Raw genomic sequence first — 26,602 nt, 5'->3', positions numbered from 1 at the left:
GCCCAGAGTGGAGTGGAGGTTTGGGGAAAGCGAGATAGCCACCACTGACCTAACGAACATTCCTCCGTTCACGTCTTGGTGTTGGGGGTGCTGGGTGGGCGCTCAGATTCCGCCCCCCCGACCCCTACCACGCACTTCCACTTACAGCTGGCTGAGCTCACCACCGGCTAGAGCCTTCCTTGAAGCTCTGCTCCTGTTTATAGCTCTGTGCCTCCCCCTCCCTTCAGAAGGCCCGCCAGTGGGGCCTACCAGCCTCCAGCCTCTAGCCTCCTTGGGACCTAATCGCAGAGTTCTGGGCCCGGCTACAGGCCTTAATCTAAAACTGGCTTGTAGCCCAGAGCTACCACTTGAAGTTTCTGGAACCAGACTGACCTGGGCTAGAGTCCCTGCGTGGCCACTTGCCAGTTATGGAACGTTGCGGAGGTGACTTTCTGATCTCTTCTTCCCTCATCTGCGAGGACGACACGAGAATACACGTGAACGTGCTTGGCTCAGTGCCGGGCCCCTGGGAAGCACCGTCAGCCGGCAATTACTCGAGCTTAAACTATCGTGCAAATTTTACAGTCCCCTCTACCCGATTTTAGGCAAGTCTTTCTTAGGAATAAAACATCTATTATGCAGCTTCCTGGGACTTCCCTGGTGGTCCAGTGGTTAGGACCCTGCGCTTCCACTGCAGGGGGCCTGGGTTCAACCCCTGGCTGGGGAACTAAGATCCTGCAAGCTGCACGGCGTGGCCCAAACAACCCCCCCCGCCCCCCCCCCCAAAAAAAACGTAATTATGCAGCTGCAGTAGGAGAACAGCACTCCCTCCTGAGCAGCACAGGCAGCGTGGGAGGAAGGGAGGTACTGGCTTTGCCCTAAGAGCTCTCCCTCCCTCTGCCCTAGTGCTTCTGGGAGGGGTGGTGCAGATGTGAAGTCTCCCCTTTCCCACCTGTGAGGCCCGCGACCCGACCGGAGCCCAGGCAACATGCACATGAAGGATGGTTTATTATTTGTCACTGGCTAGAGAGCAAGCAGACAGGCAGAGTAAAAAGATCAGTTAAAAAGTGAGTGTGGAGAGGTGCAGGCTGCAGCCACCATACTTGGCTTGAGCTGTATGAGGGGAAGGGTAGCACCGGGGAGATGCCGCTCCATGGCCCAGGCTCCCCTCTGCTCCAGCTCATCCAGAGGGGACGAATCCGGTCCTCAGGCCTCCACACACCTGCCTGCCTTTCCCCCTTTGCTGCTTTTGGCAACTAAAAGGCAGGAGCTCCCTCCCCCAGGGTGCGCCCCAGGGCTTTCTCAGGCCTTCTGCACTGACCCCCACGGGCCTAGGCGCTGAGTGCAGCTGCTGCAGCCAGGCCCTCCCTCCTTAGCAGGAGCCGGGAGGGCTGGGACGCTCAGAGATGCAGGCAGGGGCGTGGGGGGGGAATCTCCAGAAGCAGGGCTGGGGGAGGGGCCGGGATCATTCAGCTTCTGGGGCCCCTCGCAGCTGGAGGACCAGGGGCGGGATGGGATGGGGTTACTTTCCCCACCCTGAGCAGCTGGGTCACCAACAGACAAGACAAGTGGCAGGGCTGCACCCATCCTCTCCTGCCCAGGCCAGAATGGGCAGGGGCCTGGGAGGGGGCCTGCTTAGCTAAGCAGTTCCAAGTAGGTGACAGGGACCTTGCCCTTCTTGTTGCCTCTCTCGCCAATGAGCCAGTCAGGGTCCATGCCAGGCAGGCTGTAGACAGTGATGAGCTGGGGAGGGCGGAGAAGGAGGGTCACGCCCCGGCCAGGCAGAACTGGCCCCAGCCCTAAGGGGGAACAGACTTGCGGTCTCCCCTGATACATAGGAAACGACACCTCCTGAGCTGCTCACCTCCTCAGCTGCTCTACAGAGACAGATCAGAGAGGCTGCTTCCTCAGAGCTGGAGCCGTCTCTGCCTACCCGACCGGCCCCAGCTCTACCCGCAGGGCCACTCGGAGGCTGGAAGCCCGCGGTGCAGGGTCTGCAGGCCCCATGCCCCCAGCTCCAGTTTCCCGGCGCCCGTGAGCCGGCCCTCCCCCCGTCCTCGTGGCCCCCAGGCCTACCTCGTCAGCCAGCAGGGCCAGCTCGCTGCTGTCGGCCGCCTCGTAGTCATAGAGGACCCGGGCCTTCCGGGTCCCGCTGGCGGGAGGCGCCACCTCCTCCAGGCGGAGAGCGGCCTCCCCCGGAGGAGCCAGGCTGGCCACAGAGGGCCCCCCAGGCATAGTGGCCGCGGCGGTGGTGGGCGAGGTGCTGCTGAGGGGCGGGGAAGCGGGCTCTGTGGTACCCACGAAGGTGCCTGGAAATCTGGGGAGGAAAGCGGGGGCACACCTCAGCAGCCGGGAGCCACACACCCCCAGGAATCCCGTGTGCCCCGCCAAACACCAGCTAGGTCCACGGCCGCGGAGGCGAGGAGACCCCGCTACTTACATGGCTCCCTGGGAGCTGGCGGCATGAAAGGAAGAGGGGAACGGGGAATGTGAGATGCTCCCGCCATCCCCGCCACCCCCCACCCCACACAGTCTCAAGAAACCGCGCCAGAGGTCCCCAAGGCCAGCCACCTCGCTGTCATTGTGAGAGGGTGCCCGGGCCCAGAGAGCAGTGTGATGTCCCACCACAGTTGGCAGCCCTCCACCCCGCCCTGGGTGTCACGGGGCTTTCCGAGCTTGGGGCGGTCGGGGCTGGGAGCCAGGGGACCCCGGTGGGCACCTGCCCAGCTGTTTCTGTAGGTCCAGCATGTGGCGGTAGCACTGGGCATAGTAAGTGGTCTGAGACTCAACGAACTCATGGAGGCAGCGAAGGTGGTTCACCTGCGGGGAAGACGCCCATGGCTGACGGGGGGGATGCGAGGGGCCAAAACATCCCATTCCCCATCCTGTCCTCTGCAGACCCTGGCCCGGCATTCTGATGTCTTCTGCCCAGGCCACTTGCTCCCTGGGGTTGGAGGGAGGTACCCACCCTTTGGGACCTGCTCTGCCGAGGCTGAATCCCATCCTTACAGACTGCGGGCTCAAGCACACCCTTCCCCACCTGCCTTCGAGATCCAGGTTCACTCGCTGCCTCAATATGGACTAGTTTCATGGGGACACAAGGGGCGGCAAGAAGACGGTGGACGACAGAAGGAGGAAACGGGGGCAGGACTCACGTGCGTGCTACTGATTCCCTCCAGCAGGAGCCGGGTCACTTCTGCCTGCCGGTCAAACTCTGTCTGGGCCACTCGGAGCTCCTGCTCAGCCTGGGAAGGGTGGGGCATGAGCGCGAGAACAAGAACAGCCCCCCAGTTTCCCTCCCACCGCCTTCTCCCGCGCCCCTGAAGCCGCCCCGGAGCGGCCTCCTCTTCCCTTCTGTGGCAGCTGTCACTTCCCCCCGGGGATGCAGACATCGGTGGCAGGAGTGCACTTCCCACCCCTGACTTCAGGCCTGAAGCCCTGACCACTGGAGGAGCCCCGCTTGGACCCCACCCCCTCCTGAGGCCAGTTCCTGGACAAGCAGACAGAGCCTCGGGCGCCCTGCCTTGGCCTTTCACATTCATTTGCCCATCTGACGCCATCACGCATCAGGGACAAATCCAACCAACAGTTGCCTCTGGAGGGCCCACTGTATGGAACAGGGCAGAGTGACAACCCCTACCGTGGCCCCAGAGAGTGAGGGCAGAGCCCAGAACTAGAAACAGACCTGCCCCTGACGGCAGCAGGTGAGCCTGGACTCCCGTTGCCCACCCCCTGCAGCCTCTTCCCTGAGCCCCGACTTACCTTGTCCACCTCATCATTCCAGAGCTGCGGAGACCACAAGAGGACAGGTCAGCGGGGGAGGGAGGGGGGCACCGGTCAGCAGGGGAGGGGAGGACGGCTGAACCCCAGAGCCCAGGCCCTGCCCCAGCTCCCTGAGACCCCAACCTCTCCCCAACTCCCTCCCCACAGCCCAACGAGGGGCTGAGGCTGGGGTGAGGCCTGGTGTGAAAGGGGGGGCTCCGATATCATAGTCCGTCTAGTCCCACATGCCACATGCGGGGAGGGGGGACAGCCAGCTGGGGAGTCCTACTTGGGTTTCTCCTACAGTGCCAGTCCCCAGGCTCTGACTGGGGTCTCAAGGGAGATTGAGTGTCCCGCACCCCACCCTGACACTTGGCTAAGGCTGGTGGGCTGGGAGGCAGGACTGTGTGACCCTGGACCAGTCACTGAACCTTTCTGTCCTTCGGCAGAGAAAGGCAGCCTCGTGCCCGAGTCACACTGGGGTTCAAAGGCACAAGGAAAAAACAGGGCCGTCTCCACCCTCCTGGATACTCCTCTTTCCACTCGGCCCAGGAAGGGGGGCGGGAAGTGTCATCCAGAGTCTAAAGAAGAAAGACCCCCCTCCCCCCCCCACGGCTTAGGAGACCCATTTCTCCTGCCCGCTGCTACCCTACGATGTGACCTGAAATGCGGAAAGCAAAACAAGGCCAGCCCTTGGACAGATGTGTCCCACCTCAGTGCCGTTTAGCAAATCACAACACGGGAAGCAACCTCCACGTGGACACACGTCGGAGACCCAGCCACAGGGGCCCGGTGGACTACACTGTGGTTCACGCCCCCGAGGACAAATGACTGCACACAGCAACATGCTTATGACAGATGGAGAAGAGCCAGAGGGTCTTTGCAGAAGGTTGTCACCCGTCGGGGGGTGGGGTGGGGGTGGTGGAAGGGACAGAGAGAGAGAGGCAGAGAAAGACACAGTGGTGGTTTCGACAGGCATGATGGGATAGGTGTTTTCTGCCTATTTCCCAAACTAAACAGTAAATACCACAAATCTCAACAGAGCTGTAGGAAGAAAAGACACCAAGACATTCAACGTCCTCCTGATCCAGCCCCGCCCATCCGACCTCCAGAGTCCCCGCCCCCGCCCCGCCCTCACGCTCAGCTTCAGGCCAGCTCGGGACACGCTCTGTTCTCCAACCTCTGGGCCTCGGGCCCAGGCGGCTCCTTCCCCCACCCAGCTGTGCCCTCCCACCCTCCCTGTTCAGTCTCAAGCACTTCCACGACACCTAGCAGATGTGCTATGGAGGCAGCTGGATGGACAGCGCCGTCCCTGTCTCCCATGACCCCGTGGCAGGCCAGGCCCAGACCTCCTCCCTCTCCTCCGGGCCGCACGGCCGGTCGCTCCGGGACGGTGAGTGTGGGAGGGGGCGGTGCCTGCTTTGGGGGGGTCGGGGCTGGGCAGACTCTCAGGTGCCCTGGAGGTGGGGCCGCTGCCGCCCCAAGTGCACCGGGCTGTGCCGCGCAGTGGGCCAGGCTCACCTTCAGCGCTGGGCAGGGAGAAGCAAGGCCGGCAACACGGGCACAGGGCACAGGGCACAGGGCAGAGGCGGGTGGACAGGACTTGCCTGACCAGGGGCGCGGCCCCTGCCTGCCCCTCTGGCTCCAGTTCGCTGCACATCAGGCCCAGGCCCGAGTGTGGGAGGGGAGGGGGAGCGGGGCGGGGCAGGGGCGCTTACCGCGGAGGCGCTGGCCGAGAGAATGTAATTACGAGGTCTAGTCTCCTGAAAGTCAGGCACCGTCTGGCGGGGAACAGAGTTCATGGGGGGAGGGGGTCATGCGGGGCCGGGGCCGGGCCGGAAGGCTGCCCTAGACCCTCCCATGGGAGATGCCAGGAGCCCCCGACCCCACGGACAGGAGGGTACAGACAAATACAACACGGAGCCCCCCGTTTCTCCCCAAGCCAACCACCTGCGGAGGAGGCGGGCCGAGGCGAGTCCAGACCAAGGTTAAGTGGGTGGACATGCCTGCCATCAGGGCCCTTACCTGGGGCAAGCCACAGACGGGTCCAGCCCCTGGCCCGGCGGCCACGGACCCTCGTCCCCAGGCCCCGGCCTCACTCAGATGCCCCAACTAGACCCACCGTCCTCCCAACAAAGCCCGCCCCACCCAGCTCTCTCCGTCCAGAACCTCCGCACACCACGTCTCTCGCTCCTGCAGCAAGGACCAGGCCCCTCTCCCCACAACGAGGATGGACAGACGGATGCATGGATGGACACAGTGACAGGCTTTCAACATTTGCAAAAAGCTGACTCACAGGCTCCAATGCCTGGCGTCCCCCCGAAGCAGAGGCTACACATGGTAGAGCCTCCAGTGGGGAGACCAGCTGCTTGCAAAACGCCCCGAGGACGTCCCCGGCCGACCAAGGCCGAGATGGGCAAACCAGAAGCAGCACAGCACGTGGGATAGGTATACTCACATCTCCCTCACACTGAGCCAAGTTACCCAAAGCAGAACAGAAAGGAACAAAAACAAAAGAGTTAGTGAGTCCACAGCGCAGGCGGGAGCAGGCCCCTGGGGTCACACAACCCTGCCCTCTGAAAGGAGTCCTGACACGTGTGTGTGTGTGTGTGTGTGTGTGTGTGTGTGTGTGTGTGTGTGTGTGTGTGTGTGTGTGTGTGTGTGTGTGTGTGTGTGTTGAGAGGGGTAGGAAGGACGGGGTGCACTGCTGGGCTGGAGTCCTCTGGGATGCTGTATCTGGGCTGCCAGGGCCCAGCTCGGGACGGGGTGTCCTGCCCAAGCCAAAGACTCTGGGCCAACCAACTGGAGGGGAGGTCGTGCCGTCCCAGTAACTAAGGAAGGGCTCCCCTGCCTGGCTGATGTAGGAAGAGCTTGTCCTGGCCAAGTTACTCCAGAGAGGTGGTCCACCCCTGAGTGGCGGGGAGACTGTCCTGTCCAGGTGACTTAGACAGACATAGGTCATCCTGCCCAAGCCAACAAGACTCCAGTGGCTGAGCCCCTGCCTCCAGTTTGGACCCCACATAATTGGATGAGCCGGGACCTTGCCCACGGCTCTCGCCAGATGCACTGCCCAGGCTCCGCGGCCCCAGGTGGCCACACTGAGGGAGGGGAACGTGAGAAGGGCTGGAGGCTGGAACTCTCAGGGGAGCGGGGAGCCCAGGCCGGATGTTTCCACGGCGTGCCCTGGACCCGACCTGGGGATTCCCTCCCCAGGGCGTGAGGTGGCCTTTCGGGCCCTGCACCCCAAGCAGCCTGGCCACCCTCAGGCCCAGCTCTCCCAACCCTAGCCTAGCTCTGGTCAAAGTGTCCCACACTGTGTCCCATCGGCCTGGCTGAACAGGCCTCCGTGAGCCGAGAGTGAAGGGGGAGCGCAGACAGCCCAGGCCCTACCCAGTGCCGTGGGGCTCCCAGAGGGCCCCTCAGACACGCCCCTGGGCAGGCGGGTGGTCCAGCTCCGGGGCCCTCCGCACCACCACAGGGGAGCCTGAGCACAGGGCACCCTGCGACCAGCGCTGGAGCAGCAGGTGGGGGAGTTAGTAGGGGGAGCCATGCCCGGGCAGAGCCGGGAACAGAGCCGAGCACCCAGGGAGGGCAGGGCAGGGGCATGCAAGAAGCCAACTGGCTGTCGGTCTGGGGAGGCTGAGGGCCGCCCTGAGCCCAGGTCGGGGCACTGCTGGTCCGCCCACCCCATCAACTTCTGCCCTGGGTCCCAGGGCTCTGGGCCGCCAGGGGTCCGTTGCAGGTGGGGCAGAGAGGTGTGACCTGAAGTGGTCAGCCCAGAGCAGCAGCCCCCAGCCAGGCCTCTCCAGGCAGGGACAGGGGAGAGAAGTCATACCAAACACCAGGTCCCTTCACCCCCTCCTTGGCTCCAACCAGGACCGGTGGGGGGGGGGGGCAGGAGGCCGGCACGACACCTACCGTGGCTTTGGCTTCTGCGGCCTTGGCCTTCTTCAGCCGTGCTTTGCAGGCATCCAGGTCCAGACGCCGGTTATGGAGGAGCCGCCTCTCCTTCTGAGGGGGTGGGAACAGGGAACAGTGAGACCTGGGCAGCCCTGGGAGACCCCTGGCCCTGGCAGGACCAGCCCCCAGGACCATCTGGTCAAGACGGGGAAACTGAGGCCTGGACGGGGGGATTCATCCACTCCAGGCCACTCAGTCCACAAGAGCCATGTCTGGGGAGGTCCCAGGAGTGCTGGGTCCCAGCATGGGTTCAGCAGCTATGAGGAGGGCTGCCACCATCACCAGGAAGCAAGTGGCCCCAGGCCCCTCACCGAAATCGTCTTCCAGTCCCCTTCCAGGAAGGTGCGCAGGGGTGTAAGGAAGCCGATGGAGGCCGTGTGGATAAAATCCCTCTCTGCGGCTCCCAGGCGCTTTTCTGCTTCTGCCACCTTGATCAGTGTCTTTCCTGAGAAACAAAGTGGAGGGGTGAGGAAGAGGGTCGGGCTCAGGCCGCTCTGACCCCCAGGAAGTAGGAGAGAGCTCAGAGAGAGATGTTCTGAGAGGCAAGAGCAGAATGGCTGGCCTGGGAAGATGTGGAAAATACATATCCATATACCTATCGACAAATGAACAGTGGGACGCCCGGAGAGCAGAATGCTACACAGCCATTAAAAAGATGTGTGTGTGGGGCAGGGGGACTTCCAGAATGACAGGGTAAGGAGCTCAGCAAATCCTCTCCCCAAAAAGCAATAATAAAACTACACACAGGGACTTCCTTGGTGATCCAATGGTTAAGACTCCACGCTTCAACTGCAGGGGGCCCAGGTTCAATCCCTGGTCGGGGAACTAGATCCTGTATGCTGTGCAGTGCAGCCCAAAATAAAATAAAATTTAAAAAAAAGAATATCCTTTTAAAAAAACCACAACTGGACACAGTTCTCAAAAACAACGATTTCTGGACTCTGGAAGTTAACCTAAGGCAAATAACAAATTGAGAAGCATTTATTCCAGAACTTTCGGACCTTGGTAAAAACAATGGAGCCTGTGGCTTTTTGGCCTGGGGGTACTCCCATCTCCTCAAGCTCTGTGGTGCTGTAGCTCTAGCAGGGTGGGGCAAGCCCTAAGGGGGCTGACTTGATTTGGGCTGGAACACAGAAGAACCCATGGGACAGGACCACAAACAATAGTGATCTCAATGGCAAATAATCAGGAACATCACAGCTAACATGAAGCTGGAATACTGGTTGGAACAAGCAACAGAGCTGCCGGAAATTTAACAGGAGATCTGGGAAATGAGATAGTCATAGTGGGCCTTGATGAAATCCAGATATCTCTGGGGGTCTGGAAGGCTATGCGTGTGTATAGCACACTTGGGAGAGATGGGAGAGTACCCCAGCCATCAACTCATTCCTGGCTAGTGGGATGCTTTGCACATTCACAAACTAAAAGCTGGGCAGACATGTAAATTGCTTGAACTTTGAGTGTGTTCCCCAGCCCACTCATAGATTCATCAGTAAAGCCTTAATGGTGCAAGATGTTTAAGCACAACCTCTGATTAATCATTGGCTGACCACTAACATATGCTGACCTGGAAGAAACCCCTAGGAAGCTAGGCTTAAAAATAAAAAGGATAATTTAAAAAGAAAAGCAAGTAGACATCAGTAGCTGCATACTGCAGAGAACACAGACTCTAAACAGTTAGCTCAGGCAAGTCTCTAAAGAAACAAACAAACAGCAGTAATAACTGAACAAAAATTACAAGACATGCAAAGAAATAGGAAAGTACGGACAGTACACAGGGAAAGAAAAGCAATCAACAGACACTATCTCCAAGGAGGCCCAGATATTAGACCTAGCAGACCAAGACTTCTAAGCAGCTATTACAAATAAGTGAAAAAACAAAACAAAACAAAACCCTGACGGTGGGGAGGGACAAATTAGGGTTATGGGATTAAACTACTATATATGTAATAGATAAACAACAAGGATATAGGGACTTCCCTGGTGGCGCAGTGCTTAAGAATCCTCCTGACAATTTAGGGGACACAGGTTCAATCCCTGGTCTGGAAAGATCCCACATGCTACGGAGCAACTAGGCCCATGTGCCACAACTACTGAGCCTGCGCTCTAGACCCCACGAGCCACAACTACTGAGCCCACATGCCACAACTACTGAAGCCCGTGTGCCTAGAACCCGTGCTCCGCAACAAGAGAAGCAACCTCGATAAGAAGCCGGTGCATTGCAACAAAGAGTAGCCCCTCTCTCCACAACTAGGGAAAGCCCACGTGCAGCAATGAAGGCCCAACATAGCCAAAAATAAATAAATGAATAAATTTATTAAAAAATAAAAAAGAATCCACCTGCCAAGGCAGAGGACACAGGTTCGAACCCTGGTCTGGGAAAATCCCACATGCCACAGAACAACTAAGCCCATGTGCTACAACTACTGAGCCTGTGCTCTAGAGCCTGCGAGCCACAACTACTGAGCCTGCATGCCACAACTACTGAAGCCCATGCACCTAGAGCCAGTGCTCCGCAACAAAGAGAAGCCACTGCAATGAGAAGCCCACACACCACAACGAAGAGCAGCCCCCACTCGCTGCAACTAAAGAAAGCCCGTGCACAGCAATGAAGACCCAACACAGCCAAAAATAAATTTTTTAAAAAAAGGATATACTGTATAGTGCAGGGAATTATAGCCATTATCTTGTAATAACCTATAATGGAATATAATCTGCAAAAATACTAAATCACTATGCTGTACACCAGAAACACATATTATAAATCAACTATACTTTAATTAAAAAATAAAAAACCTAATAGAAGCAATGTTTAAAGATTTAAGGAAAGTATGATCACAATGACTTCTCAAATAAGGAATGTCAATAAAGAGATTAAAACTATAAAAAAGAAATGAAAATTCTAGAGTTGAAAAGTATAACAACTGATAAGAAAAAATCACTAGAAGGGTTCAACAGCAGATTTGAACTGGCTTATCAGAAACAAGGGAGGCCAGATAGTGAGAGGATATATTCAAAGTGATGAAAAAACTCTCATCCAAGAATTTTATATACAGCAAAACTGTCTTCCAAAAGTGAACACAAAATAAAGACATTCCCAGATAAACAAAGGCTAAAAGAATTCATTGCTGGCAGACCTACCATAGAAGAAATACTTCAGGTTAAAGTGAAATGACACTAGATGGTAACCTGAATCTACATAAGGAAATACAAAGCAGCAGTAAAGATAATTATACAGGCACATATAAAAGACAATATAAACTTTTTTCTCTTTTCTTAATTGATTTCAAAGACAACTACATAAAACAATAATTATAAAACTGTGTTGTTGAGATATAATGTGTATGACAATAATAGCACAAAGGAAGAGGGCGAGAAGGGAGTTATACTGGAGCAAAGTGTCTATATTTTACTGGAATTCAGTTAGTATTACTCCAAAGTAGATTGTGTTAAGTTAAAATGCATATTGTAATTTAAATTGTAAAACCACTAAGACGGACTTCTCTGGTGGTCCAGTGGGTAAGACTCCACACTCCCAATGCAGGGGATATGGGTTTGATCCTTGGTCAGGGATCTAGATCCTGCATGCATGTCGCAACTAAGAAACCCACATACTGCAACTAAAGATCCTACATGCTGCAATGAAGATCCTGAATGCTGCAACTAAGACCTGGCACAGCCAAAATAAATATAAATAAATATATTTTATAAAAACCCACTAAGAAAGATATTTAAAGTAAAAAAAAAAAGCAACAAACAAATTAGAATATTATACTAGAAAATATCTATTTAACTCAAAAGAAGGCAGTAACAGAGGATCAAACAAAAAACACCTGAGATACAGGGAGACAATAACGAAATGGCAATCCGACCACATCAACAATTACATTAAATGTAAATGGATTAAACACTCCAATCAAAAGGTAAAGACTGTCAGATTGGATTTTTTTAAAAAAGATTCAAATATATGCTCTCTATAAGAGACATACCTTAGATTTAAAGACATAAGTATGGTGAAAATAAAAGGACAGAAAAAGATACATGCCCCTGTTTGCATATAACAATATGAGAATAGGAGTGACCATAAGAGAACAGGAGTGGCCATACTACTATCAGATAAGCAGACTTTAAGACCAAAAAATGTTAACTAGAGACAAAGAGTAGTATTTTACAACGATAGAAGGGCCAATTCATCAGGGAGATATATAATTATAAACATACAGACCTAACAACACAGCTCCAAAATACATGAAGCAAACACTGACAGAATAAAGACAGAAATACTTCAACAGAAATAATTGGAGACTTTAATACTCTCAATAAAGGATGGGGCAATAAGACAAAATCAACAAGGATATAGAAGATAAACAACACTATCAACCAAGATGGCCTGACAACACTACCCTACAACATAAAGTACAATATCTAAGTGAACATGAAACATCCTCCAGTAGATACCACACACTATAGGCCATAAACAAGTCTTAACACATTTAAAAGGATTAAAATTATGCAAAGTATGTTTTCTGACCACAGCGACATTAAATTAGAAATCAACAACAGAAGGAAACTTGGAAAATCCATAAATATCAGGAAATTAACCACCACCCTGCTGGTGGGATGTAAAATCACACAGCCACTTTGGAAAACAGTCTGGCAATTTCTTAAAAGGTTGGTGGTCCAGTGGTTAGGACTCTGCACTTTCACTGCCGAGGGCCAGGGTTCAATCCCCGGTTGCGGAACTAAGATCCTGAAAGCTGCACAGCACAGCCAAAAATAAAATTAAATAAAATAAAATAAAATTAAATTAAATTTAATTTAATTTAAAATTAAATTAAATAAAATTAAATTTAAAAAAAAATGTTAAACATAAATTTACCATATGACTCAGCAATTCCACTCCTAGGTATATACCCAGTAGAAGTGAAGACATACATCCTCACAAAAGTTCATATGCAACTGTTTAAAGCAAAACAACCCAAATGTCTCTCAAATGGTAAGTGGACAAAGAAAATGAGATCAGCCCATACAGTGGAACACTCTTCAACAGTAAGAAGGAATAAAATCCTAAAACACATTATAACATGGATGAACCTCAAAGACAAAGAAGCCACGTGCAAAAAACAACATATTGCTTGATTCCATTTATATGAAATATTCAGAAAAGGCAAATTTACAGAGACAAAACCACATTGGGATTTCCCTGGTGGTCCAGTGGTTAAGAATCCACCTTCCAATGCAGGGAACTTGGGTTCGATCCCTGGTCGGGGAACTAAGATCCCACGTGCCGCGGGGCAACTAAGCCCGTGTGCTGCAACCACTGAGCCCACGCACTCTAGAGCCCATGTGCCACAACTAGAGAGCTCACATGCCGCAACTACTGAGCCCACGCACTCTGGAGCCTGTATGCCACGCAAGTAGAGAGAAGCCTGTGTGCCGCAATGAAAGATCCCGCATGCAGCCAAATAAATAAATAAATTTATAAAAAAACGACAAAAACAACAACGAAAAATAACAAAGCCACATTAGTTGTCTGGGGGTGGGCGTGGGACTGACTATAAGTAGACACAAGTTACTTTTTTGCAGGTGATGGAAATGTTCTTTAAATTGGATTGGGGGAGTCACCCAAGTCCAGGAAGCACAGAAAGTCTCATACAGGATAAACCCAAGGAGAAATACACCAAGACACATAGTAGTCAAACTGACAAAAATAAAGACAAAGAGAAATATTAAAAGCAACAAGGGAAAAGCAACAAATAACATACAAGGGAATCCCTGTAAGACTATCAGCTGATTTTTCAGCAGAAACTCTGCAGGCCAGAAAGGAGTGGCACAATATATTTAAAGTGATGAAAAGGAAAAACCTACAAACAAGAATACTCTACCCAGGGCTTCCCTGGTGGCGCAGTGGTTGAGAGTCCGCCTGCGATGCAGGGGACACGGGTTCGTGCCCTGGTCCGGGAAGATCCCATATGCCGCGGAGCGGCTGGGCCCGTGAGCCATGGCCGCTGAGCCTGCGCGTCCGGAGCCTGTGCTCCTCAACGGGAGAGGCCACAATAGTGAGAGGCCCGCGTACCGCAAAAAAAAAAAAAAAAAAAAAAAAAGGAATACTCTACCCAGTAAGGCTCTCGTTCAGATTTGATGAAGAAATCAAAAGCTTTACAGACAAGCAAAAGCTAAAATAATTCAACAGCACCAAGCCAGCTTTACAATAAATGCTAAAGGAACTTCCCTAAGCGAAAAAGAAAAGGCCACAACTAGAAACAAGAAAATTATGAAATGGGAAAGCTCACCAGTACAGGTGAACATACAGTAAAGGTAGGAAATCATCCACACACAAACGGGATATCAAGACCAGTAACTGTGAGAGAAGGAGAGCACAAGTGCAGGACAGCTGAAATGCATTTGAAATTAAGAGATCAGCAACTTAAAACAATCATGTAGTTATACAGACTGCTATATCAAAACCTCATGGTAATCGCAAATGAGAAATTTATAACAGATACACACATGAAAAAGAAAAAGGATTCCAAACACAACACTAAAGATAGTCATCAGCGACTTCCCCAGTGGGCCAGTGGTAAAGAATCCACCTTCCAATGCAGGGGACACAGGTTCAATCCCTGGTCGGGGAACTAAGATCCCACGTGCCATGGGGCAACTAAGCCCGCACGCCGCAGCTACTGAGCTCACGCACCTCAATGGGAGAGCCTGCGTGCTGCAAACTACACAGCCCACGCACTCTGGAGCCCACGCACCACAACTACAGAGCCCACGTGCCCAGGAGCCCACGTGCCACAACTAGAGAGAAGCCCACATGCTGCAACGAAGAGCCCACGTGCCACACTGAAAGATCCTTCGTGCCGCAACTAAGACCCGACGCAGCCAAATAAATAAATATTTAAAAAAATGTTTAATCCATCTATCCTAAACCCTTAAAAAATAAAGTCATCAAATCACAAGAAAGGAGGAAAGAAAAGAGGAAAGGAAGAAAAAAGACCTACAAAAACAAATCCAAAACAATTAACAAAATGGCAATAAGGGACTTCCCTGGTGGCACAGTGGTTAAGAATCCACCTGCCAATGCAGGGGACACGGGTTTGAGCCCTGGTCCGGGGAGATCCCACATGCCACGGAGCAACTAAGCCTGTGCACCACAACTACTGAGCCTGTGCTCTAGAGCCTGCGAGCCACAACTACCGAGCCTGAGAGCCACAATGACTGAAGCCCGATGCCTAGAGCCCGTGCTCCACAAGAGAAGCCACTGCAACAAGAAGCCTGTGCACCGCAACAAAGAGTAGCCGCCTCTCGCCGCAACTAGAGAAAGCCCACACACAGCAACAAAGACCCAACACAGCCAATAAATAAATAAATTAATTAAAATAAATAAATGTATAAAAAAATGGCAATAAGAACATACACACTGATGATTACCTTAAACGTAAACAGATTAAATGCTCCAACCAAAAGACACAAATTGGCTGAATGGATACAAAAACAAGACACAAGACCCATATATATGTTGTCTACAAGAGACCCATTTCCTTTTTTTTTGGTTGTGCCGTCCAGCATGTGCGATCTTAGTTCCCCGACCAGGGATCGAACCTGCGCCCCCTGCATTGGAAGCACAGAGTCTTAACCACTGGACAGCCAGGGAAGTCCCAGACAAAACAGACTTTAAAATAAAGACTGCTACAAGAGACAAAGAAGCACACTACATAATGATCAAGGGATCAATCCAAGAAGAAGGTATAGCAATTATAAATATATATGCATCCAACACAGGAGCACCTCGATATATACGGCAAATGTTAACAGATGTAAAAAGAGAAATCGACAGTAAACAATAATATGGGTCTACTTAAACACCCCACTTACATCAATGAACAGTTCATCCAGACAGAAAATCAATAAGGAAACACAGGCCTTAGATGACACATTAGACCAGATGGACTTAATTGTTATTTGTAGAGCTTTCCATCCAAAAGCAGCAGAATACACATTCTTTTCAAGTGTACATGGAACATTCTCCAGGATAGATCACATGCTGGACCACAAAGCAAGTTTTGGTAAATTTAAGAAAACTGAAATCATATCAAGTATCTTTTTTGACCACAATGCTATGAGATTAGCAATCAAGTCCAAGAAAAAAACTGCAAAAAACACAAACACGTGGAGGGTAAACAATGTGCTACTAAACAACCAATGGCTCACCAAAGAAATCAAAGATGAGGGACTTCCCTGGTGGTCCAGTGATTAAGACTCTGCACTCCCAATGCAGGGGGCCCAGGTTCGATACCTGGTCAGGGAACTAGATCCCGCATGCCGCAACTAAAGGAGCCCGCACGTTGCAACTAAAAGATCCCGCATGCCGCAACTAGGACCTAGCGCAGACAAATTAATTAATTAATTAATTAATTAATAAAAAAAGAAATCAAAGATGAAATTAAAAAATACCTAGAAGGAAATGAAAACACTATGCCAAAACCTATGGGACACAGCAAAAGCAGTTCTAAGAGGCAAGTTTATAGTGATACAAGCTTACCTCAGGAAGCAAGAAAAATCTCAAATAAACAACCAAACCTTACACCTAAAGCAACTAGAAAATGAAGAACAAACAAACCTAAAGTTAGTAGGAAAGAAATCATAAAGAACAGAGCATAAATAAATAAATTAGAGACTAAGAAAACAACAGAAAATATAGATGAAACTAAAAGCTGGTTCTTTGAAAAGATAAACAAAATTGATAAATCTTTAGCCAGGCTCATCAAGAAAAAAAGGGAGAGGACCCAAATCAGTAACATTAGAAATGAAAAGGAAAAAGCTGCAACCAACACCACAGAAGTACAAAGGACTGTAAGAAACTACTACAAGCAACTATATGCTACTAAAATGGACAACCTAGAAGAAACGTACAAATTCTTAAAAAGGTACAATCTCCCAAGACTGAACCAGGAAGAAAGAGGAAATATGAACAGACCAATTACAAGTACTGAACTACAATTTCTGATTTAAAAACTTCCAACAAACAAAAGTCTAGATGGACCAGATGGCTTCACAGGAAAATTCTATCAAATGTTTAAAGAACAGTTAACACCTATCCTTCTGAAACTATTCCAAAAATTGCAGAGGCAGGAACCAAACTCATTCTATGAGACCACCATCACCCTGATACCAAATACCGACAAAGATACCACACAAAAAAGAAAATTACAGGCCAATGTCACTGAAGAACATAGACACAAAAATCCTCAACAAAATACTAGCAAATTGAATCCAATAATACATTAAAAGGATCATACACCATTACCAAGTGGGATTTTTCTTCCTTTTTTTTTCAATATTTATTTATTTATATTGGCTGCGCCAGGTCTTAGTTGCAGCACGTGGGCTCTCAGTTGCAATGTGTGGGCTCCTTAGTTGTGGTGTGCGGATTTCTTAGTTGCAGCATGCGGACTCTTAGTTGCAGCATGCATGCAGGATCTAGTTCCTTGACCAGGGATCGAACCTGGGCACCCTGCATTGGGAGCGTCGAGTCCTACCCACTGGACCACCAGGGAAGTCCCTGTAAGGATTTTTCAATGTCCATAAAACAATCAGTGTGATATACCACATTAACAAATTGAAGAATAAAAACCATATGATCATCTCAATAGATGCAGAAAAAGCTTTTGATAAAATTCAACATCCATTTATGATAAAAACACTCCAGAAAGTGGGCATAGAGGGAACCTACCTCAACATAATAAAGGCCATATATGACAAACCCACAGCTAACATCATACTCAATGGGAACAAACTAAAAGCATTTTCTCTAAGATCAGGAACAAGACAAAAGACGTCCACTCATGCCACTTTTATTTAACATAGTTTTGGAAGTCCTAGGCACAGCAATCAGAGAAGAAAAAGAAATAAAAGAATCCAAATTGGAAAAGAAGAAGTAAAACTCTCACTGTTTGCAGATGACATGATACTGTACATAGAAAATCCTAAAGATGCCACCAGAAAACTACTAGAGCTAATCTAGAGTGAATTCGATAAAGTTGCAGGATACAAAATTAATAAACAGAAATCTGTTGCATTTCTATACACTAACAATGAAAGACCAGAGAGAGAAATTAAAAAGAATAAAAATACCTAGGAATAAAACTACCTAAGGAGGACTTTCCTGGTGGCGCAGTGGTTAGGAATCCGCCTGCTAATGCAGGGGACATGGGTTCGAGCTCTGGTCTGGGAAGATCCCACATGCCGCGGAACAACTAAGCCTGTGCGTCATAACTGCTGAGCCTGCGCTCTGGAGCCCACGAGCCACAACTACTGAGCCCACGTGCCACAACTAACGAAGCCCGCGTGCCTGGAGCCCGTGCTCCACAACAAGAGAAGCCATCACAATGAAGAGCAGCCACAACTAGAGGAAGCCTGTGCACAACAGCAAAGACCCAATGCAGCCAAAAAAAAAAAGATAAATAAATAAATTTATTTTTCTAAAAAAAAAGCTATCTAAGGAAGCAAAAGAACTGTACTCTGAAAATTATAAGATGCTGATAAAAGAAATGGAAGATGAGGGAATTCCCTGGTGGTCCAGTGGTTAGGAACTAAGATCCCACAAGCCATGCGGCACAGCCAAAAAAAAAACACCCAAAGATGACACAAACAGATGGAAAGATATACTGTGTTCTTGGATTGGAAGAATCAGTATTCTCAAAATGACTATACTATCCAAGGCAACCTACAGATTCAGTGCAATCCTTATCAAATTACCAATGCCATTTTTCACAGAACTAGAACAAAAAATTTTTAAATTTGTATGGAAACACAAAAGACCCTGAATAGCCAAAGCAATCTTGAGAAAGAAAAATGGAGCTGGAGGAATCAGGTTCCCTGACTTCAGACTATACTACAAAGCTACAGTAATCAAAACAGTATGGTACTGGCACAAAAACAGAAATATAGACCAATGGAACAGGACAGAAAGCCTAGAAATAAACCCATGCACCTACAGTCAATTACTCTACGACAATGGAGGCAAGAATATACAATGGAGAAAAGACAATCTCTTCAGTAAGTGGTGCTGAGCAAACTGGACAGCTAAATTAAAAGAATGAAATTAGAAATTCTCTAACACCATGCACAAAAATAAACTCAAAATGGAATAAAGAACTAAATGTAAGACCAGATACTATAAAACTTCTAGAGGGGGACTTCCCTGGTGGCACAGTGGTTAAGAATCTGCCTGCCAATGCAGGAGACACGGGTTCGAGCCCTGGTCTGGGATGATCCCACATGCCACGGGGCAACTAAGCGCACGTGCCACAGCTACTGAGCCTGTGCTCTAGAGCCCACAAGCTACAACTACTGACCCTGTGTGCCACAACTACTGAAGCCTGCGCACCTAGAGCCCATGCTCCACAGCAAGAGAAGCCACTGCAATGATAAGCCTGTGCACCGGAAGGAAGAGTGGCTCCCGCTCACCACAACTGGAGAAAGCCTGCGCACAACAACGAAGACCCAACGCAGCCAAAAATATATATAAAAAACAAACAAACAAAAACTCCTAGAGGAAAACATAGGCAGGACACTCTTTGACATAAATTGCAGCAGTATCTTTTTGGATCCGTCTCTTGGAGTAATGGAAACAAGAACAAAAATAAACAAATGGGAATTAAACTTAAAAGCTTTTGCTTAGCAAAGGACCCCAAACCAAAGGAAACAAAACGAAAAGACAACTACAAGATGGGAGAAAATATTTGCAAACGATGCAACTGACAAAGGATTAACCTCCAAAATATACAAACAGCTCATACAGCTGAATATCAGAGAAACAAGCAACCCAATCAAAAAATGGGCAGAAGATCTAAATAGACACTTCTCCAAAGAAGACATATAGATGGCCAAAAGGTACATGAAAAGATGCTCAACATCGCTAATTTTTACAGAAATGCAAATCAAAACTACAGTGAGGTATCTCCTCACACCAGTCAGAATTACTACCATCAAAAAGTCTACATATAATAAATGCTGGAGAGGGTGTGCAGAAAAGGGAACCCTCCTACACGGTTGGTGGGAATGTAAACTGGTGCAGCCACAATGGAGAACAGTATGGAGGTTCCTTTAAAAAGTAAAAACAGAGCTACCATATGATCCTGCAATCCCACTCCTGGGTATATATCCAGAGAAAACCATAATTGGAAAAGCTATATGCACCCCAATGTTCATTGCAGCACTATTCACAATAGCCAAGACATTGAGGCAACCTAAATGTCGATCAACAGGTGAATGGATAAAGAAGATGTGGTATATAAATACAATGGAATATTACTCGGCCATAAAAAGAATGAAATAATGCCATTTGCAGCAACATGGACACAACTAGAGATTATCATACTAAGTGAAGTTAAGCCAGACAGAGAAACACAAATATCATATGATACCACATATATGTGGAATCTTAAAAAATGATACAAATGAACTAATTTACAAGACAGAAACAGACTCAGAGACACAGAAAACAAACTTATGGTTACCAAAGGGGAAAGGGGGGGTGGGAGGAGGGACAAATTAGGAGGTTGGGATTAACATATACACACTACTGTATATAAAATAGATAACCAACAAGACCCACTGTATAGCACTGGGAACTACACTCAATATTTTGTAATAACCTAAAAGTGAAGTATTTGAAAAGGAATATATATTTACGTTGTGTGTGTGTGTGTATAACTGAATCACTGTGCTGTACACTTGAAGCTAACACGATATTGTAAATCAACTATACTTCAATTAAAAAATTAATTAAGTAAAATTTCAAAAACACAAATTGGATTGGGGGATGTTTGTTCAATTCTGTAAATTCACTAAAAACCATCAAATTACACACTTAAAACAGGTGTACTTTATAGTGTATAAATTGTACCTAGATAAAACTTTAAAAATAAAGCTTGAGGTGACTCTATAAGTGCTGTGAACAGATTATCTGTAGTGCAATGCCAAGTTTAAAAATCAGGTTGCAGAACAGTACACATAACATGATCCCATTGAAAAATACACACGAACCAAACCTGGGTAAGGGAGGCTTCAATTTTTTTGTTCGTTTTTTGGCTGCACTGTGCGGCATGCGGGATCTTAGTTCCCCGACCGGGGATCAAACCCGTGCCCACAGCACTGGGAGCGCAGTCTTAAGCACTGGACCACCAGGGAAGTCCCGGGAGGCTTCTATATTTTACTCTATTTTCATCTCCATTGATTGAGGTGTTTACAAGCAGAATGAATCCAGGTATCATGTGTGCAAATTAAAAAAGGAAGGAAGAGAAGAAAGGAAGGAGAGAAGGGAGGGAAGAAGATTCGTGCCAGAGACCGTGACCCCCGACCCTGGCTGTGAGGACTGGCTCACCGTAGGGCGTGGTGGGCCCCAGCTCACTGGCCGCCTCTGCCATGTACTGAGCCAGCAGTTCCCCGTTGGTGACCCTCGAGGGCACCTTCCTGTCCAGCTTCTCATACAGGAACTCCTCCACTCGGGCACCTGCGGGGAGACGGCAGCCAAAGCCACAGGGCTCTTCGGTAGGAGCCCAAGGATGAAAGCCGTGGTGACAGAAACAGATCCAGACCAGGGCCTGCCCACAGGGGCGTCCAGCCTGGGGACTTCCAGAATACTCTCTTGCTGATTCTCAACTGTGTGAGACTGGCACTTGACCCCGCGAAGCCCTCACTCTAGAGAGGAAGAAGCCACGGCCCAGACACGTGAAATGCCTGCCCGAGGTCACACAGCTGAAGGCAAGTGCTACCCCTTCCTGCCCCACAGCTTCTCCCTCCTTACACTATGGACTTGCAGGGCATAACACACACGTGGGCAATGCCCTGGCCTGGCCCCAGAAAGCTCCAGCACACTCACTCAGCTAACCGCAGACATACAGGCAGACAAGTCCCACGACCCCAGGCCAGCCAGCCCCTCTCTTCCCACAGGTTCTCCTGAAGCTGCGTCTGCCTGCACCACGCTGCGTGTGACTCTCGGCAAGTCCTCTTTCATCCCTGAGCCTCGCTGCCTTCCCTCCAGTGACCTGGCTCCCGTTTCTCCTGCCTCTTCTCCCAACTGTGTTTTAGTGTCCAGGCACTTCTTCAACTCCTCTGTGCGACACTTAGCATTTCCACTGTCCCAGAGAGTGCATCCTGGAGCCCAACACTGAGTCTGCTGTTTTCTTTAAGTGGGACCCCCCAAAACAGCAGCCTTAAGCCCCAAGAGTCTAACCTAAATCCCACCTGCCGCCCAGGCCCACCTGCACGGTCTCAGCAGCTGGGGCTCCTGCCCGCTGCTTCCCGCCCCGAGCCCGGGGCCGGCCCGTGTCCACTCACTGGGGTTGGGTTGCAGCAACACCTCTGTCTGCCTCAGGATTTTCTCCGTCCAGTTCTTGGTGCTGTCTGCCCGGGCCAGAAGGTTCTCAAACTGGGCATCAAGCTCGGTCTTCTCGGCCTGGCCGAATTTCTCCTCTGTGAACTGTGGGGAGAGCACCCAGGGCGGAGGGCTCAGAAAGGGGGACGGAAGGAGCACCCCTGCCCCGCCCATCTACTCCTCCCACCTGGCTGGAACTCAGGCCCCAAGGTCAAGAAACTTGCTCTGCCCCTGACCTGCTCTGTGACCTTGACCAAGGTGCAACCTTGCCCTGGGCCTCAGTTTGTTCCTCTGTGAAATGAGGTGGTTGGACCGGAGTTTGGGGATCATGGCTCCTTTTGGAAATCCAATGAAAGATACAGACTCCCTCTCCCCAAAAAAGCACATCAAAATCAGACATACAGCTTAGGGTGTAAGGAACCCTTGGGAGCCTACCACTAAGGGTCCCCCCAGCCTGACTCTGAAGGAAAGCACTTGGTTACAAGTGCTCAGGGAACAAAAGGGGCACAGAGCAAGGTCTGGGGTTATCAGGATGTTCCAGGGGCAGCTGGGAGCCACGGGAAGGGGATACCAAGGGAGGGAGTCAGAGGAACCCAGGTTCCAGAATCAGAGGGACTTGATTCAAGTCTCAGTCTGATGAGCTGTGTGACCTTGGGCAAGTGGCTTTGCCTCTCTGAGCATCAGTTTCCTAAGCTGAAAATGGTAATAATAAGTAGTAGCATCTCCCTCATAGGTTGTAAGAATGAAATAAAAAAGATGTGGATAAGACATGAAGGCTAGGATCTGGCCGGCAGGCAGTGCTCAGTGTAAGAGCTGATGCTGTTAAGAGCTGATGCACAGAGAGATGGCTGGGAAGGAAGGGGAATGCGGAGCGGGGGGGAGGATGGCCACATGGCTGGCCTCCGGTTGCCTGGAGTGGTAGATGGGGAACAGCGCCAGCTCATCAGAGCCAACTGCTGGGCACACCCAGGGCCCAGAAAGCTCGGCAGCCCCGCTCCAAGGCCAGGAAAGGACCAGGATGTCACAAGGGTCCCCCTTCAGAGCTGGCAGAAACCATGGGGGCCACCTAAGAAAAACCAGAAACCGGCCCAAGTCCTGGCCTCTCTGATCTCAAAGGCCCCGTCCAGCCAAGGGGAGGTCACAGCCAAACAGCAAAGGGGTGAAGACCTGCAGGAGTAGATCAGCCCTGACAACAACAGACACTGCCCTCAGGCCGGCCAAGTTTCCCATTTCACAGAAGATGCCGCTGAGACTGAGTAAGAGGCAGGCTGTGCTGGAGTCACATAGGCTGGGAGTGTGGAGGCCCTTCCCAGATGACTAGGCAGCGGTGAGGCATCCAGAGGCCAAGGACAGGTCCAGCTGCAAGGGGCAGGAGGCACCTCCGGTGGTCAGGCTGCCCTGTCGGGCTGCTCCAGCTCGGCAGCCATCAATTATGCATGGGGGCTTGGGTTTCCCTCTGCAGAGCTGGGTGGGCCAGGGTTAGAGCCTGCGGCTCCTCACCTGGGAACCAGCTGCTCTTGGCCTCCTCCCGGTGTCCCGACTCCTCTTCTTCGTCACATTCCCCAAGCTGGGGCCTCCCCGAGCCAGGTCCTGAAGAGGCCTCACCTCACCCAGACCCTTCAGGGGTTAGCATTACCCCATTTTGCAGATGAGAAAATCGAGAGTCAGAGGCAAAGTCACCTCTCTGGTCCTCAGTTTCCCCCCGGAGGACGGGGATAACAGGACCTATCTCACAGAATATTTGGAAGGTGCTTAGTTTCGTGGTCAGCACACAGTATAGGCCTGATAAACGTCAGCTGGCGTCATCATCATCATTAATAAAAGGTCTCCCTCAGGTCCCTCCGTGGCCCTCAGGAGCCACCTAGGGACATCCTTACCCTGCTGGCACCAGCCAGTATGATTCAGGCGATTGTGTCACCCTCAGTGTGCACCTGAGCATCTCCCCTTCTTACCAAGGTTAATGGCAGCACTCCCCGCCGTGCCACCTGGCCACCCGTCCCTCACACCACACACCCACCCAGGTTCAAAGTCCCACCGGGCTTTCCCAACATCTTGGGCATCCTTCCCACGTTCACCGCTGCCTGCTTGGCTCGGATGAGAACGAGGCCACAGCCTCCCTGGCTTTTATTATCATTACTCCTACCACTGCTATTAGTAATACTGCAATTACTACCAACAGCATTAGTACTAGCACTTCCACTGCCCACTCCCACCCCCACTGGCATCTTACCCAAACATGCCTTAGGTTTTCCTGTCTCGGTGCCCTTAGCTGGGCTGTTCCCATCACCTGGACCAACTCGGCAAACCCCTCCTGACCTTCAAGGCACAGTTCGGGGACTGAGAAGCCATCCTAGAATCTCCCACGCAAAAGGGATCTGGCCTCCGGATTCTCATCCCAGGGCCAAGGTCCAGTTCCCTACCGGATGGGGATGAGGTGAGGCTCCTAGAAGTGTCCTCAACACATGGAGGGGCTGAGCGCTTACCCAGCATGTCGTGCGTAGGTAGGTGGCACCCACGCAGAGGAGCTGCCCACACATTAATAATAAACCACCCCCATCCCTCCTGGCTGACTCCTACTCCAGGGCAGACTGGCCTCAGGAGGGTCCCCTGAGTGCGCTCTCCTGCCCAGGTGACATTTCAAGCCCTTCTCTCTTCTGGCTGCCACCCTGCCCCATCCCTGCCAAGAGGAAGGGCCCCGGCTTCAGAGGCTGCTCCCTGCAAGATGGCAGCAGCAGGGGGTGGGCGTGCAGGGCCAGAGAAAGCCTCTATTTATAAAGCTCCCAGCTCCCTCCTCCACTCTGGAGGCGGGGGCCTGGGCGCTGGCTCCCACTCCAGTATGGGCGAACCAGTGGGCCTGCCCACCCCCAGGAGAAAAGAGGCCACAGGGACCAAGCTTCCCCATACCCCAGGCTCTGCAGGCCTGGCCAGGTCAGGTGCTAAGGCCCCAAAGTAGCAGGAAACTGGCAGATCAGGTTCTTCCCAGATGTGGGAGATAAAGTGGTTGCCATACCGACACTGGGGAGAATTCCCTACCTTCTGAATGGACAGGGGCTGGCCAATGAACTCCAGGCTGCTAGCATCCCCACTAGGGCTGGGGTCCACGGCAGGGCTTCGAACACAGAGCAGCAAACCCTCTCTGGGGCGCAAATCCTCAACGGGACACTGTGCTTTCTAGTAAACATGGGCGTGTGGGCTTCTAAGAGACTGGGGCTGGGCTCCTCCAGAGAACCAACAACCAGGGCAAGGACAAACAACAGAATCTGTTCCCAGAGCGCTGTGACGGGCCAAGCCCCAAGGCAGCAGCCACCCTGGGAGGCAGACTGGTGCGACCCCTGATTGACAGAAGGGAACACGGAGGCTCCGAGACTTGCCTAACGTCACATGCTGCACAGCTGCAATACTAACCACGTTACACCAAGAATGACTTGCCTTTAGTGAGCATGTTCACGGGGAACGCCTGGGACACTCACATCCATGCTGGGAGGGAGGGACTGCTAAGGCCATTTTTCAGACTGAAAAACTGTGGCCCAGAGAGGTGAAGCCCCCATCTTCAAAGTCACTAGAGGGGCCTCCACACCCACAGCTGACTCCCGGTCTTCACTATTACACTCAGCTGCTTCTGTTTTTTCCCTTGTCCCCAAATGGATAGGACTTGTTCTAATCCCAGCATCACCCACTGTACAGCTTCCCAAGGAGGGCACCCAGCCAGCCCCCGGGGCCTGGGGAAATAAGAGAAACAGGCCTCCCACGGAGCAGAAAGTAAATAACCCCAGCCCTCCTGGCTTCCGGACTATCGAAGCGTGTAAAAGGGACCTGAGGGAATCAGTACCACCAGTCCATTGCACAGGTGCGGAGACTGAGGCTCAGAGAAGGGGTCAGGGCGGGTGCACGAGTCCTTAGGCCTGAAACTCAGGCCTCCAAACGCCTGCCGGGAGTCAGAGTCACCGCTGGGCAAGGGCAAGGAGACAGGAACCGCCTGGGGCCCTCTGCCCTCCTCAGCGGAGCCCCCCACCGGGGGCGGGGCGGGCGCCAGGACAGCGGGACTACGCGGCCGGCGGGTCGAAATGGTGGAGGCTGACACCTCCCCCGCGGCAGCAGGGCCGAGGCAGGCCCGGCTCACTCCCCAGGCCTGGGCCACGCTGAGGGTGCGGCCAGTGTGGCCGGCCGCCCCGGGCTCTTTCTCTCTACTGGGCACCGCAAAAGGAGGAGGGGCTGGGGGGGCGGCTAGGGCGACTCCGCAGCGGGTAAGGAGCGGCGGCCGCGAGGGCCTTCTCCCGCGGCCCCGGGCTCTGCTGCAGGGGTGCCCGCCGGCCGCGCGGGGCCCAGGGTGTACGGCCTCACCTGCACGGCCCGGGTGAAGAAGATGCCCGCGTCCGACGCCAGCTTCTTCATGTTGAAGTCCATGGCGCTCCGCACGGCCGGCCACGTCCGGCCCGTGCGCCGCCCGGCAGCCCCCGGCCCGCCGCCGCCAGCCCGCACCGCGCCCACCTGCTGCCGGTGCTCTGGCCCTTAGCGCGC

General features: G+C 51.5%; 1 protein-coding gene across 4 annotated transcripts; it reads right to left on the bottom strand.

Moving 5' to 3' along the window:
• Window positions 1-1,479: 1,479 nt before the first annotated feature.
• On the bottom strand, window positions 1,480-26,602 carry SH3GLB2 (SH3 domain containing GRB2 like, endophilin B2). 4 transcript variants are annotated; one of them, XM_082657005.1, is made up of 13 exons: window positions 26,426-26,602; window positions 22,048-22,189; window positions 21,092-21,220; window positions 8,013-8,146; window positions 7,660-7,752; window positions 5,460-5,522; window positions 4,173-4,322; window positions 3,742-3,765; window positions 3,135-3,224; window positions 2,699-2,799; window positions 2,420-2,434; window positions 2,056-2,296; window positions 1,480-1,722 (listed from the first exon to the last, which is right to left on the bottom strand). In XM_082657005.1, the coding sequence occupies exons 1-13, from the start codon at window positions 26,486-26,488 to the stop codon at window positions 1,615-1,617; spliced, it is 1,353 nt and encodes a 450-aa protein (XP_082513131.1). In that variant the 5' UTR covers window positions 26,489-26,602; the 3' UTR covers window positions 1,480-1,614. The 4 variants fall into 4 exon arrangements, with proteins under 4 accessions (XP_082513131.1, XP_082513132.1, XP_082513129.1 ...); XM_082657006.1 differs by lacking the exon at window positions 2,420-2,434; XM_082657003.1 differs by lacking the exon at window positions 4,173-4,322.

This window comes from Grampus griseus (genome assembly GCF_964374135.1).
Source record: "Grampus griseus genome assembly, chromosome: 6".
In the NCBI taxonomy this organism is placed as follows: Eukaryota; Metazoa; Chordata; class Mammalia; order Artiodactyla; family Delphinidae; genus Grampus; species Grampus griseus.
This window is presented reverse-complemented; position numbering and strand designations above follow the sequence as displayed.